Source organism: Mytilus californianus, unplaced genomic scaffold (assembly GCF_021869535.1).
Source record: "Mytilus californianus isolate M0D057914Y unplaced genomic scaffold, xbMytCali1.0.p SCAF_18, whole genome shotgun sequence".
NCBI lineage: Eukaryota > Metazoa > Mollusca > Bivalvia > Mytilida > Mytilidae > Mytilus > Mytilus californianus.
Genome location: NW_026262666.1, coordinates 4,151,356 through 4,166,080, shown reverse-complemented (window position 1 = coordinate 4,166,080; position 14,725 = coordinate 4,151,356). Strand labels below are relative to the sequence as shown.

General features: G+C 31.4%; 1 protein-coding gene across 1 annotated transcript in view; it reads left to right on the top strand.

Annotated features, from left to right (window-relative positions):
• Nucleotides 1-1,046: 1,046 nt before the first annotated feature.
• The window catches only part of LOC127726589 (tyrosine-protein phosphatase 10D-like), a 36,868-nt gene continuing 23,189 nt past the window's right edge, over nucleotides 1,047-14,725 (top strand). Inside the window, exons 1-5 of the mRNA XM_052234008.1 lie at nucleotides 1,047-1,177; nucleotides 2,438-2,577; nucleotides 3,994-4,080; nucleotides 7,093-7,162; nucleotides 8,903-9,073. Coding sequence (XP_052089968.1) covers nucleotides 1,147-1,177; nucleotides 2,438-2,577; nucleotides 3,994-4,080; nucleotides 7,093-7,162; nucleotides 8,903-9,073 — 499 coding nt within the window. The 5' untranslated portion in view covers nucleotides 1,047-1,146. The remainder of the gene's footprint in view (nucleotides 1,178-2,437; nucleotides 2,578-3,993; nucleotides 4,081-7,092; nucleotides 7,163-8,902; nucleotides 9,074-14,725) is intronic.

Below are 14,725 nucleotides of genomic sequence, written 5' to 3'. Positions count from 1 at the left end.
AAAAATTATTATTAGGCAAATGATTGAACTGTGAATTAGTCATACTGCTTTTTAAAATGTCTTAATAAAGAACCAATAACATAGCCTTGACAGCAAAAAGTGAATATTCATATTTTAGAATGTTTTGTTATAGACAAATTCTGTATTACATGCTTTATCAAAATTAGTTGGTTTATCTATGTCTGAATCCAGTTTTTACAATGATTAATAATGAAATGGAACAAGTAATGTTTGCAGTCGAATGTAATGTATCACCAATAAAGCATTGCCATTAAAATTTATCTTTCAAGCTGACAAGCATTTATCATTACTTAAAAAAAAATCAATATTTTTACACACATGGTCACATGTTCCTGTGCAACAGTTTAAAATTTTTGTTAAATACCCATTGTTTTTGGTAAGAGGTGAATATCAAGAGTTATCTCCTGTACACAATTGTTTTGACTATTTCAGGACAAAAATTTTATTTTGTAAGCTTTATTTGCACCAGACAATAGTTATTAAAACAACAGAAAATTAAATAAATTTCACAAAATATTACAGAATTACAAAACTGTGTATGCCAAAAAATTGACTGAAATAAAAAAAAAGAATTGAAAATAGGTAATAAGACTAAATAGCAATTGCTTCTTTTATCTATCTGTCTTACATGTAGCATCTTTTGTCAATCTTCAATACTATTTCTACTTTAAAGAATTTTAAAAAATCTATTTGAACCTCTGAGTATTTAAGTTTTAAGTTGCCCTTAACTACAACCAGTATGCCTACCATTACTGCAAATTGACAACCCCTAATCCATATGACTATTACTTGGCCTCCCTGTATACAATATGGCTACCATTAATGTAGAGTAACATTTACCCTTCAACCTTTATGAGTTGCCCTCAACTCCAACCAGTATGAATACCATTACTAGTTGTTTCAATACACGTATGACTGTTTTTAGAAATTACAAAATAGTTAAAAGCAGTTTAAACATTTTATTGACAGTTTGATTACTAGACATTTTTCAAAAGTAAGAGATTTTTGGATCATTTTTTAGGTTATGGTACTCAAACAGTTGGTTTTTCTAAACTAGAAGCATACTGGAACTATACATTTACTGTAGTTGCCACCACAGATAAAGGTGATAGTGAACAGTCTGAAATGTCTCCAAATGTTAGGACAAATCAAGATGGTAAGAATATGATATGTATTGATATAAATAAAAGAAGATATTGCGGATTCATTATTATTCGTTGGATACCAAATTTTTGTGGATTTCTTGGGTACAGGTGAACCACGAATTCCAATGTTCAAAATTTACAAATTTTCTATAGGCTTTTTATGCAGAGATCAGCAAAACCACAAAATATAATATCCATAAAAATGCACCTTCTGAAACGACGGATGTGTGGAAGATGAAAAACATTTCTTGCTGTACTGTAAAGCTTACAATAATTTAAGACACTTGTTATTTGAATCAGTGAAGCTTGATATTAATTTTATTGATAATAGAACATTTGCTAATTTGATGACACTTCATCAAAGACAAACTGCCAAATACTTGAATTTATTTTTCTGTAAAAGGAAGGAACTTCTTTACAAGTTACAATCTCGCATTGCTTATTGAAAATATGGACATTAAGTTTAAAGTGACTTATAGGTCCAACAGGCCAGGTGTACTTTAAAGTAACTTTGCATTATTATTATGTAATATTATTGATGCTACACATGTCACTATAATAAATGATCTACTTACTTACTTACTTACATTTAGATGGCAACATGGTCTCTCAAGCTCTAAATTGCTCCATTATGTAAACAAAATGTGAATTGATTTAATAGTATATATATATATATATATAAAACACCTAAATAGACTAACAAAGATTTGTCATAATAAAAAATCCCTCAATGAAAACAGGATCAACCACTAAAAAAGTAGCTAACTAACATGAAGTGAATCGGTCTAAGTACGTGGTTGAGCAGGATAAAAATGTCAAGCTATCAGTTGTGGAAATAGAGTTAGATCTGAATTAAACCAGATTTTGAATATGTGCAGATCTTTCAAATGTAGGAAATTTACTAATTGTTGATTCATGACCCATTATTCAAATATTCAAACAAATGTATTAATAACTAGTCAATTTCTCTTGACTGAAGTGTGAAACTCTAAAGATAAAAACACATCATACTTATTTCTGTGATATTGAAAGGCAATGTTTTTAACTATTTTGCAACTTGTTCATCAAATAAAACAAATATCAAAATAAATAAGTAAAGCCATACCTTTACTAAGTCTGGCTTGAAATGGACCATGTATTTTTCATTTTGGTTTGTATTTTTTTTACACTTATTCTTTAAGAGAAGTCTAGTGTTAATGGTGTGGTCTGTACCATATTTTGAATATTTCTTGTTTATAGCCATGTATGTAATATTATTTCTTAATGTTTAGCTCCAGGTGTAGTGCTTAACTTTAAAGTTGATAAACCAAACGATGAACACACAAAAATGAAAGTAATATGGAGTATACCAGAACTTAGAAACAGAAATGGAATGATTAAAGAGTATAGGGTAGAACACAATATAACAGGGGTTAGTATATATAAAGGAGCGGTCTCAAACTGATAAAACAAAACATATAAGATATTTTATCTAGCAATATGAATAAATGAAGTAAATAAGTTTCTACCTAATTTACCAATCAACCTCCCACAATACAAATAAAGGTCACAAAATGGTATTTGACAATAGACATGTATCTTTACTGTTTTTCAAAGTCAGAAATGACCCTTACTCTAAGTATTGAATACAATTAATAGGATATATAAAAGATCTACCAATAAAACTTAAATTCTGGAAAGTGAATATAAGAATTTTAAGAAAATAATTCTTATAGTCCCCTTTCAGGAATTTCAGTTTTAGTGGAAGATCTTTAGGAATCCCTATTAACATTTTCATTTGAACACAAACTTTTATTAATGACCAAGATGATCATTGGTGAGGTTACTAGCATGAACATGCACCTTTATAAATGATTTAAATCTGCTTTTAGTGGACAATGAGACCATGCTTGATATATTAGTAGTAACTGTCCAAGAAATATACAGTGTTAATACTACACCCCCCACTCAGAAAGTGGGGACTATGTTGCAATCACCTTCTCCATCTGTTCATCCTTCTGTTCGTTTGTCCAACAAATAATTTCATCACTATTTTGCCAAAAACTATTATATTTGCTCAGCAGCTTGTCAGTTATAACTTTATTAACTGTTTACCAAACTTTGAAGTTTCTAAATACTAAGGATTTTATACCCCAGGAATAGATTACCTTAGCCATTTGGCAAAACCTTTCAGAAATTAGGGTCCTCAATGCTCTTCAACTTCGTACTTTATTTTGCCTTTTTAACTTAAAAATTTTTGATTGGAGCATTGTAAATGAGTCTTTTGTCGATTAGAGGTGTGTCTGACATACAAGATTGGTATCTATGAAATAAAGGCAAAAGATACCAAAGGGACATTCAAACTCACAAGTCGAAAATAAACTGACAATGCCATGGCTAAAAAGAAAAAGACCAACAGGCAAACGACAGTACACAAAACACAACATGGAAAACTAAAGACTGAGCAACACAAACCCCACCAAAAACTGGGTTTATGAGTTTATTTATAACATGTGTGCCCTTTTGAGATGTGTCAGATGTTATCTTTCTGTTAGCCAATACTTAAAATTATTTTAATTTGTTGAATGAACTTAAAAATATTCATCTACCTTTTCTCAGAAACATTAAAGAGAATAATTTATAATAAGTCAGGGGCTCAGCAGTGATGAGTTGTAACCTGTGCAGTTTTCTGATCTGTCAGACACCTTCTTCATATTTTCTATACTTTGAATTACAAGTGGGGTATGTAAAGCACAACAACACTTGAATTCTTGTTAAATGAACCTTTGAGTAAATCCATAATATAATTTTATGATATCTGTTATAAGGAATTTTATATATATTTTAGACAACAGTGTTTTCTACAGTGAATGCAACCATGGACAACTTGGAAATATTATTTAATATAAAACCAGAGCAATATTACAAAATAAAGGTATGAATGACATTTTTATTATGCCCCACCTAGGGGCATTATGTTTTTCTGTCTGTACGTCTGTTTGTTACTCCGTCTGTCCGTCAGTCTGTCCCGCTTCAGATTAAAGTTTTTGGTCAAGGTAGTTTTTGATAAAGTTGAAGTCCAATCAACTTGAAACTTAGTACACATGTTCCCTATGATATGATCTTTCTAATTATAATGCCAAATTAAAGTTTAGACCCCAATTTCACAGTCCATCTAACATAGAAAATGATAGTGCGAGGGGGGCATCCGTGTACTATGGACACATTCTTGTTAGAACTTATCTCCTGTTGATGGCTTGAGTAGGGTGTTTTAAAATTTTCCTACTGTAAATTCAGAAATTATTGCGTGCATTTATTATTGCGATTTTGTCATTTTTGACTAAAATGCGATTTTAATTTTTGCGATATTGAGAAAAATCCTGTTTAATTCATATAAAAAGTTTCAAAATGCGAGTTTAAATTATTGCGATTTTAACCCTGTCGCATTTTTCGCAGTAATAAAAACATCGCAATAATTTCTGAATTTACAGTATTTAATTATCTGAGGCTTTTTGGGATACGATTGCTGTCAAGCAATCTGTAGACTTTTACCATGGACTCCTTTCCAAGGCTTTAACGTCAACTGTTTATTTGCTTTATAATAAGGAACACCTCAGATTCTTAAGATTGTTTTGTGTTAAAGAGTAAAACAAACAAAAAGATTGAATTTAATCAACTTTTGGTTTATTATCCTCTCATAATCCTCATGTTCTGATAGCTCCTTTTTTTATTTGCATTTATTTTACTATATGGAAAATCAGTATTTAGCAGTATGTATATTTAGGGCTTTATATATTTAGCATCAGGTCAAAGTGGGAATTCCGCTGTTTTGTTAAGATACGAGAGAGGTTCTGAAAATAAAAATATTTCAGATAGATAAGTACTGAAGTGGTGTTGTTCCTATTATGTTAATTTTATGAAACTGATATTGAAATTCCATTAAGAAATGGAGAACCACAATTGACATGTTGTCCTCAATCAAAACATAATTCTAACGGTTTGTTTATGTAATTAAGCGCATGCGGGGTTTTCTTGACCTTGAGGGGCATCAGACTGAATGGTTGATCTGGGTTCCCCACTCCATTGTTTATATCTGCTATTTAGGGTTATTGTTGTTGCATTATTTTAAATCATGCCAAAACATTTAACTCGAAAAATGTAGTTAACAACGTAATGGTAGAAGTGGAAGTAGAACACCCCCTCAGCCAAAATGGAGTCTTCCATATTATCAATGCTAGTAAGAAACTACATGCCACTTGTTGCTCACTGTTTGTCAAATGTTTTTCAAAAAATCAAATTCATTTAACACGTTTTAATATGTAAGTAATCATCAGGTGTGTTAATTTGCTATTATTCATGTTTTGTCAAAAATCTGAGTAGATCAATATTGAACTCAGCAATTAATAGATTACCTGTGAATATAGACTATTCCATTATTTTATATACTTGTGGATAGACTATTCCATTCCAGTCATTGTCAGTGCAAAACTTGGAAGCAGAAAATTATATTTGTCTGTATATATATATCTAGTAATTGGGCATGGTTGGTTTTTTTTTTTTTTGCTGTTAACTTTTGGTTTTAAATTAAAAAATTTTTCAAATATCAATTTGATTTTTCCAAATTTCATGGAATTTTGAAAAACTACCTGGATTGGGCATTAAGGAGTAAGAGCAAAGACTGGTCGGCTTGAACTCAGAATTATGAGTCCAGGTAAGGTGACATGTCTTCCTGCCGACTGTTACCTTGCATTGTGAACTAGCACGTTAAAATTCCAGCTTAGCGTGTCAGTCTAGTACAAAGCAGGGTTAATATTTATATTACATTAACATCTTCTCGTCCCTGAATATGCATCTTAATTTGCCATGGGAAGTTAAGCAGCCAGCCATCATCAACATTATCATCTAAACCATGTTTTATATCAATGAAGGAAATCTGCTTTGATATAATACCCAAATCCTACTTCAGTATATTAAATCATGGGGATAAATCAGTGAAAAAAAATTCCCAAATCAGTTATTTATGAAAAGAAAGGTATATAAGGTGTAATGTATTTATTAGACAGCAACCTAACAACATAATAAAACACCTAAACCTTTGTTTATCCAAATAATTAGATATGGTTATTTCTGTTTTCAAAATTTAGGCATTGATCTTTATGTATGATAATTTCTTTGCAAGTTTTTCAACTCAGAAAAGATTTTCTCAAGTCGCATAGAGTGAGAAAACAATGATGTCATAAGGCAACTACCGTGATGACTTGCCTAGGAAAAAAGCAATAAACAGATTATCTGTAGTCTTTCAACTCTAGGAAGTTTCTCGACTACATCTCATCTCAGGTCTACTGCCCTTGGTTGAGATTGTACCCAAGACAATTCCTCCCGTTTTCAAAACCATAGATAATATATTACTGAAAATTCAGAAATTATTGCAAGGTTTTTACTATTGCGAATAATACGAATGTGTGAGTATTGCAATAAAAGGAACTCGCATTCGAATATCTAATACATATCTGTATGCAGATTTACCTGAAAACACAATAATCAATATTGCATTTTTGTGTATTCTTCGAAAATTGCAATAATAAATTCACACAATTATTTCTGAATTGACAGTACTATAATGAAAACTCTAAAGAAAATTTAAATTGTTAAGTTATTTTTTTAAAGAAAAAAATCTCCACTCACTATTTTACTTCTTTGATAATATGTATAAAACCAGAGACATATAATACAATTTATTATATGTCTCTGATAAAACTAAGCATATTCATTGTTTGATATTCCTTAGGGGAAACTGATAATGCATAATGGAATATATGGTACTTTAAATAAAGGCTGAGTGATTGCAATAGGAATAGGTGAGCTATAATGGGTAGATATAAAATATGCTCTTTTAAAGAAGGACTGCGTGTATAGTTTTGATAATAATTTCATCTAATACTTTCAGGTTTATGCTGTAAACACTGAAAATACTGATGGAGCTGCAGTTGAAGAGGTTTATAATGCTTTGCCAGGACGTATGTATATTTAATTTGATAATTTGTAAACCATATATTATTAGGTTTAAAGTGCCAATCTGCCCAAGAATCAGACGGTGGTGAAAATATGACAAACAAATACCCACTCAAGTTTACATCAATTTAAGTTCAAAATGTATAATGGTGCAGGAATATAACATTTGTTTTCTTTTCCTGTTCTGGTAATTCAAGATATGATTTGGTTGAAATGCAATAGAAATTACCAAATAAGGGTAACTAACTCCGTTATTTGCTATCATTCTAACTAAAGGTTTAGTAGAGATTTCTTGAATAACCAGACATGCAGAAACAAAAGACCTAGCATTTCTAACTCATGATGAGGGTAACTTCAAAATAGGATGGTTAGGTCGGTGGGTTTTTTTCGGTCATGTTTTGAATTTCTTATAAATTGCAAGATTCTTTCAAAGACTGGCACTTAAACGCTCTGCAACTGTTTAATGGATTTGGTTTTACAACTCTTTAATTGAGCTCCATTGATGAGTCTTATTATATATGTAGATGACATGCTCATGTGACATACTGAATTATAAGCATAGTTAATTTGATATGTTTTTTCATGTATATATCTACCCCTCATGGCTTTCATTTAGATATCTCAGTTCAATTTTATCACAGCTAGGAATGCAGTATTTTTCATTTTTGATGCAAGGTCTTGTGTTTGAATATAAGGTGGACCTCTGAGGAAAGACATTCTGTTAATGATAGATAGTCTCTCTTTAATCTATTGAACATGTTATGTATACTAAATGTGGGATTAAAGTACAAGAGAATACAAACAATAAAGCACAAAATTAATAACAAACAACTAGATATATATACCGTTATTGTTTTTTTTTTCTCGTATGTTTAATTTTTACTTTGTTCGCGGCTTTTAAAGAAACGTGAAAATTTGACCCGTCGTAAATTTCCATGCATATTCCAAGATTTCTCTCTGTTTAAATGATTAAATTTGCAAATCATACATGTCATACCTTTTGACAACACAGCAATCAGTGACATGTCTAAAAATTTTGATTAGGGACGTCCTATTTATTGTTGTGATTACCCCAACATTATGCATATAGTGTAAAATTTTAAATAAGATAAATCACATTTATACAGAGTCTACTCTACCATCAGTTTTAGCATGCCACAATGTACATAATCTACTTTACTCAAAAGTTCTCCTAATTATGTAGATTTTAGATTGTAGTATTGGTTGTTTGTAATCGATTACCTGTTAATACATCTCCAGCAATACTATACAGTGATTTTTTCTGTGTATTTTTCCATTCAGCGAACATTATACACAGTGAAAATTTAAGCTGCCCATTTTATCATCAAATCCACAAAAAAAACTGACGCGAAAATAAAACTGATATACGGTGTATATAAACTTCAATGACTTGTGTTGGTATTATATGTTAAATCTTGAGGTTTTGATGGCAATTTTATATTGAAAGGGCTTGCAAATTTTGAAGGTATTTTTTCTTATTTTTACCTGTCATTATGAATTTGTCAGAAAAAACAGATTTATATATGATCTCTATGTCCATGTTCATTGTTTAATTTCCTTGATGTTTGTGTATTTTGCTTTGTCCGTTGAAGTCAATTATTTCGCAGATGATTTTAATTGGGAGGGGATGAGGGGTCATTTCATTGCCAATTCTTTGCCAACAAATACTTTGCACTATAGAATGAAAGGTAATGATACATTTAAATCTTTTTATTTCATTCTAGCTCCTAAAGTACCACAGATTCCTGCTTTTGTAGAAGAAACATCTTCACCCCCTTCTACACAAACCACTATAAAAGTGAAATTCAGTTTAGACTGGTTCTTGAACGAAGAAAATGGGAAACGTACTGATGGTGGTATAGTGATCTGTCCAAAATCTAGCTGTGATAACTATGGTAATACATGTTTTTAGAACTTCAGAGTTAAAAATAGTCTAGATGACACAATTCATGTTTTTGAAAGGATATGAATAATTCAATTGCAGATATATTTAAAAAAAAAATATAATTTTAACACCCGAACTTTAAAAAAGTATTCATATGAATTATAAAAAAATGTGAATTGACCAGACTTTTGCGCTTTTTTAGCTCACCTGGCCGAAAGAACAAGCAAGCTTTTCACATCACTAGGTGTCCGCTGTCATTTGTTATTCCTCTTTGTTGTCTGTCATCTTTACCTTTTACTAATGTGCCAAATTTAACCAATCTTGGCCACAATCATCATTAGGATATCTTGTTTAAAAAATATGTTTGATGACATCATCTGCCAACCAACATGGCCATCATGGCCAAAAATAGAACATGAGTTTTGTCTATTTTTTTTGACAACTGCTATGAATAGAAAAAATCTGACGGCAAAATTGTTTAGATTGTTAAGATCTACCTGCTGTCCATTTAAGTCAAAACTGTCAGACAACTTCTTATAGAAGTTATTGCTCTTAAATGTCAAATTTTACCATTTGTTTTAGTTTTTGCTGATTATTTAGAAACCTTTAATAGATTGAAAGAATGTTTTATGAGGAAAAGTGATCAACAAGACAAGATCTGCAAATAAGCCAACATGGCTGAAAAAGTCAGGCAACTCCTTATAGGAGCTATTGCTATTTGATAAGGATTTTTACCTTTTTTTTTTGTGTTTTTGCCTTATATCTTGAAAACTTTAATAAATAGAAAGAAATTATAAATAGCCTAAATGTTCAACAAGACAAGATCTATAAATGAGTCAAAATGACCCAAATCATCAGTGACTCAATTTTGAAGTTATTGAACTATAATGAAGATTTTTTCCCATTTTTAGTTCACCTGGCCCAAAGGGCCAAGTGAGCTTTTCTCATCACTTGTCGTCCGTCGTCCGTAAAACTTTTACAAAAATCTTCTCCTCTGAAACTACTGGGCCAAATTTAACCAAACTTGGCCACAATCATCATTAGGGTATCTAGTTTAAAAAATGTGTCCGGTGACTCGGCCAACTAACCAAGATGGCCGCCATGGCTAAAAATAGAACATAGGGGTAAAATGTAGATTTTGGCTTATATCTCTGAAACCAAAGCATTGAGAGCAAATCTGACATGGGATAAAAATGTTTATCAGGTCAAGATCTATCTGCCCTGAAATTTTCAGATGAATCGGACAACCCGTTGTTAGGTTGCTGCCTCTGAATTAGTAATTTTAAGGAAATTTTGACGTATTTGGTTATTATCTTGAATATTATTATAGATAGAGATAAACTGTTGACAGTAATAATGTTCAGCAAAGTAAGTTCTACAAATAAGTCAACATGACCAAAATGGTCGGTTGACCCCTTAAGGAGTTATTGCCCTTTTATAGTCAATTTTTAACAATTTTTTGTAAATTTTTGTAATCTTTTACAAAAATCTTCTTCTCTGAAACTACTGAGACAAATTTAACCATACTTGGCCATAATCATTATTAGGATATCTAGTTTAAAAAATTTGTCTGATGACCCCGCCTTCCAACCATCATGGCCGAATTGGTTAAAAATAGAACATAGGGGTAAAATGCAGTTTTTGGTTTATATCTCTGAAACTTAAGCATTTAGAGCCAATCTGACAGGTGGCAAAATTGTTCATCAGATTTCGATTTATCTGCCCTGAAATTTTCAGACGAATCCGACAACCCGTTGTTGGGTTGCTGCCCCTGAGTTAGTAATTTTACAAAAATTTTGCAGTTTTTTGTTATTATCTTAGATATCATTATAATATCTAATATCTAATACTATTAATTATGATTTTAACCTTATTTTACATGATTTCCAAAGCATCAGTAAATACAGGTGAGCGACACAGGCTCTTGAGAGCCTCTAGTTAATTAAATTGTGGACAAAATTGCTCTTTCAAAATTTTCATTTGGGAGCCTCCATGGAGGAAATCCCCTGCAAATAGTGGCAGTTGGCAGCTGGTATGCATAATATTTTAGTGTTGGTGCTTGATGATTTCCTTTCTCATTTACAGGCACTGGAAGAAATTTATGTACCCATTTTCCTACTTCACATGTACAATTTGAATTCCTTAGAGAGTCCTAATGACTGAATCTTTCGCGTGACTATGCTTGTGTCAGATAAAAACAATAACACTTCATCGAATAAAAATAAATTTCTTTAAACAATCTTAAGGATGTAGTCATGTCAGGTTTAGGAATTTTTGTCAGATGTACGGACACCTTCGTTTTTTTCCTACAATACAAGATAAAATATTTTGCCCCATATCACCCACTTTTCTTTTCATATAAGACTTCAATAGGTCATTTATCAAAATTAAAGCAGATTCTAGATTTCTTTTCTTACGAATTGAAACCTAAATAATGCCAATGCTAATGATAAGGTAAAAGTCAGAGTCAGCCTTTTCCCGCCATTTAAAAAAAATAAAATATCTCGAAAAGCAGTTCCATAACCTATCAATATTTTTAGCTTATTTTGTTCCTTAACTAATGCTCTTCTGATTTAAAGTATCAATTTTAAATTCCAGATTTTTATGCCTCCGCCGTAGCGGAGGGGGCATTAAGTTTTACCCTTGTCCGTCTGTATATATGTACATCCATACGTCCTAAAATTGGTTTCCGTTCCCTAACTTGAGTTTGCCTCAACCAAATGTTATGAAACTTATACGCAATGCTAATTACCACAAAACATAGATCATGTTTGAATTTTTGTGGCATCACTTTAACCGTTCTAGAGTCATGCCCCTTTATAAATGGAAAAGTTGCTAAATTTTTAGTTTCCGTTCTCTAACTTAAGTTTGCCTCAACCAAATGTTATGAAACTTATACACAATGCTTGTTATCACAAAACACAGATAGAGTTTGAATTTTGGTGTCGTCACTTTAATCGTTCTAGAGTTATGCTCCTTTATAAATGGAAAAATTGCTAAATTTTTAGTTTCCGTTCTCTAACTTAAGTTTGCTTCAACCAAATGTTATGAAAATTATATACAATGCTTATTACCACAAAATACAGATCAAGATTGAATTTTGGTAGCATCACTCTAACCGTTCTAGAATTATGTCCCTTCATAAATGGAAAAATTGCAAAATTTTTAGTTTCCGTTCTCCAACTTAAGTTTGCCTCAACCAAATTTTATTAAACATATACACAATGCCTATTACCACAAAATAAAGATCAAGTTTGAATTTTGGTGGGGTCACTTTAACCATTCTCGAATTATGCCCCTTTATAAATGGAAAAAAATGCAAAATTTTTAGTTTCTGTTCTCTAACTTAACTTGCCTCAACCAAATGTTATGACACTTATACACAATGCTTTTTACCACAAAACACAGATCAAGTTGAATTTTGGTAGTGTCACTTTAATCATTATTGAGTTATGCCACATTATAAATCGAAAAATTGCAAAGTTTTTAGTTTCCGTTCTGTAACTTAAGTTTGCCCCAACCAAACGTTATGAGACCTATACACAATACTTATTACCATAAAACTCAGATCCTTATTACCTTAAAACTGAGATCAAGTACAATTTTGGGTATTGTCATCATTTGTGTCCATGGAGACACATTCTCCATTTATTTAGTTTTGCCTTACTACATCCTTGACTCTTTTTTCAAAGTCGACCTGAACTGTCAACTAAAAAAATAATATTTATGAGTTTAGAGTGTCCAAAGTTTTTATAGCGCTTTGCTGGGTTTATTTCATTGGGAATGCTCAAACCCAAACATTTGAAAGCCAGGGACGTACAAATATGTAGATCCAGGCAATAGAGAGAACACAAGAGGAACGTGGTTTCCGTTTTTGTCGAGACTGCGATTCTACATTCCGTCGGTGTCCACAAATATTCACTCTGTGGTTAAAGTTTTTCAAATTTTGATAACTTTCTTAAACTATCCTGGATTTGTACCATACTTGGACAGAAGCTTGTTTATCATCATTAGATAGTATTCAAAAGTAAATTTTGTTAAAAAAAAAATCCTGTTTATACGTTTTTTACTTATAAATGGACTTAGTTTTTCTGACTGTTAACTTTACATTCACTCTGTGGTATAAGTTTTCAAAATTTTAATAACTTTCTTAAATTATACTGGATTTGTACCAAACTTGGACAGAAGCTTGTTTATGATCAAAAGCTAGTATCTAGAAGGAAATTTTGTAAAAAAAATTTTCCTGTTTTTACGTATATTACTTATAAATGGACTTAGTTTTTCTTCCAGTTAACATTACATACAGTCTGCAGTTAAAGTTTTTAAAACATTTATTAGATTCATAAACCATCCTGGATTCTTACCAAACTTGAACAGAAGCTTCTTACATTCAAAAGATAGTATCTAGAGGAAAATTTTTAATAATTATTTCCTCATTTTTGTTGAGCCTGCGACTAACAGCAAAAGTAGGCGAGACACTGGGTTCCACAGAACCCTAACGAATTTTTAAAACAATGATAAATACAAATACAAGTTATTTCAATTTGCATAATGATTACAACTCATTAAGATTTTATAGGTAAAAGCACAAATGTCCTGTCAATTTAATACAAGTGCGTCAATGTTTAAAGCGCAAATGTCCATAGTGTTACAGGTAAAAAAGCTCATAGAGGTTTATTTTAGTAAAACAACACTTATATTGACTGGGGCTCCTAGTAGGATAATTCGCTTTATATGAATATCACTTGTCTAGAATTTAAGAATTTATCATAAATGAATACCTCTAAAATATTTGAAAATTAATATAAAATAAATTACAAATTACAATATGTTATGAAGTCCACTTATATCTTTCAACATCCTTTCTGTAAGCCTTTTTTTTTCGCATACCTGATCCAATTAGCAATAAGGCATATTGCTATTACTCGACATCCATCATTGTATTCCATTGTCTGTAGTTGTAGAATTTTAAAAGACCTTCTCCTCTATATCCAAAAGACCAATTTCAAGTTTCACAGGATCTGGTATATTAAAGTTTGTGTATTTTTTCCTGCAAATTAAACAAAAATGGCTGTCGTGGTTAAATATATGCAAAATGCTCAAAATATTAGGATTGACCTGCTTTAAACTTCCACCAAAATTATCATTAATTTAGCCAAAATTATAAGAGTGATTGCATTTAAATAATACTTTTTATACGACCGCAAAAAAAAATTTTGGGGTCGTATATTGGTATGACGTTGGCATCGTCGTCATCGTCGTCCCAAGACAAATTGGTTTTCACACTCTAACTTTAGTTTAAGTGAATGGATCTCTATGAAATTTTACCATAAGGTTCAATACCACAAAAGGAAGGTTGGGATTGATTTTGGGGGTTATGGTACCAACAGTTAAGGAATTAGGGGCCAAAAAGGGGCCAAAAATAAGCATTTTTGTAACTTCCAGACATAACTTGTGTGTTAGTGTATGGATCTCTCTGACATTGTACCACAATGTTCCATATCACAAAGGGAATGCTGGGATTGATTTTGGGGTGTAATTGCCAATAAATTTTAGGAATTGGGGGCCAAAAAAGGGGCAAAAAAACAAGCATTTTTCTAGTTTCATGACAATAACTTGTGTGTAAGTGTATGGATCCTTCTGAAATTGTACTACAAGGTTT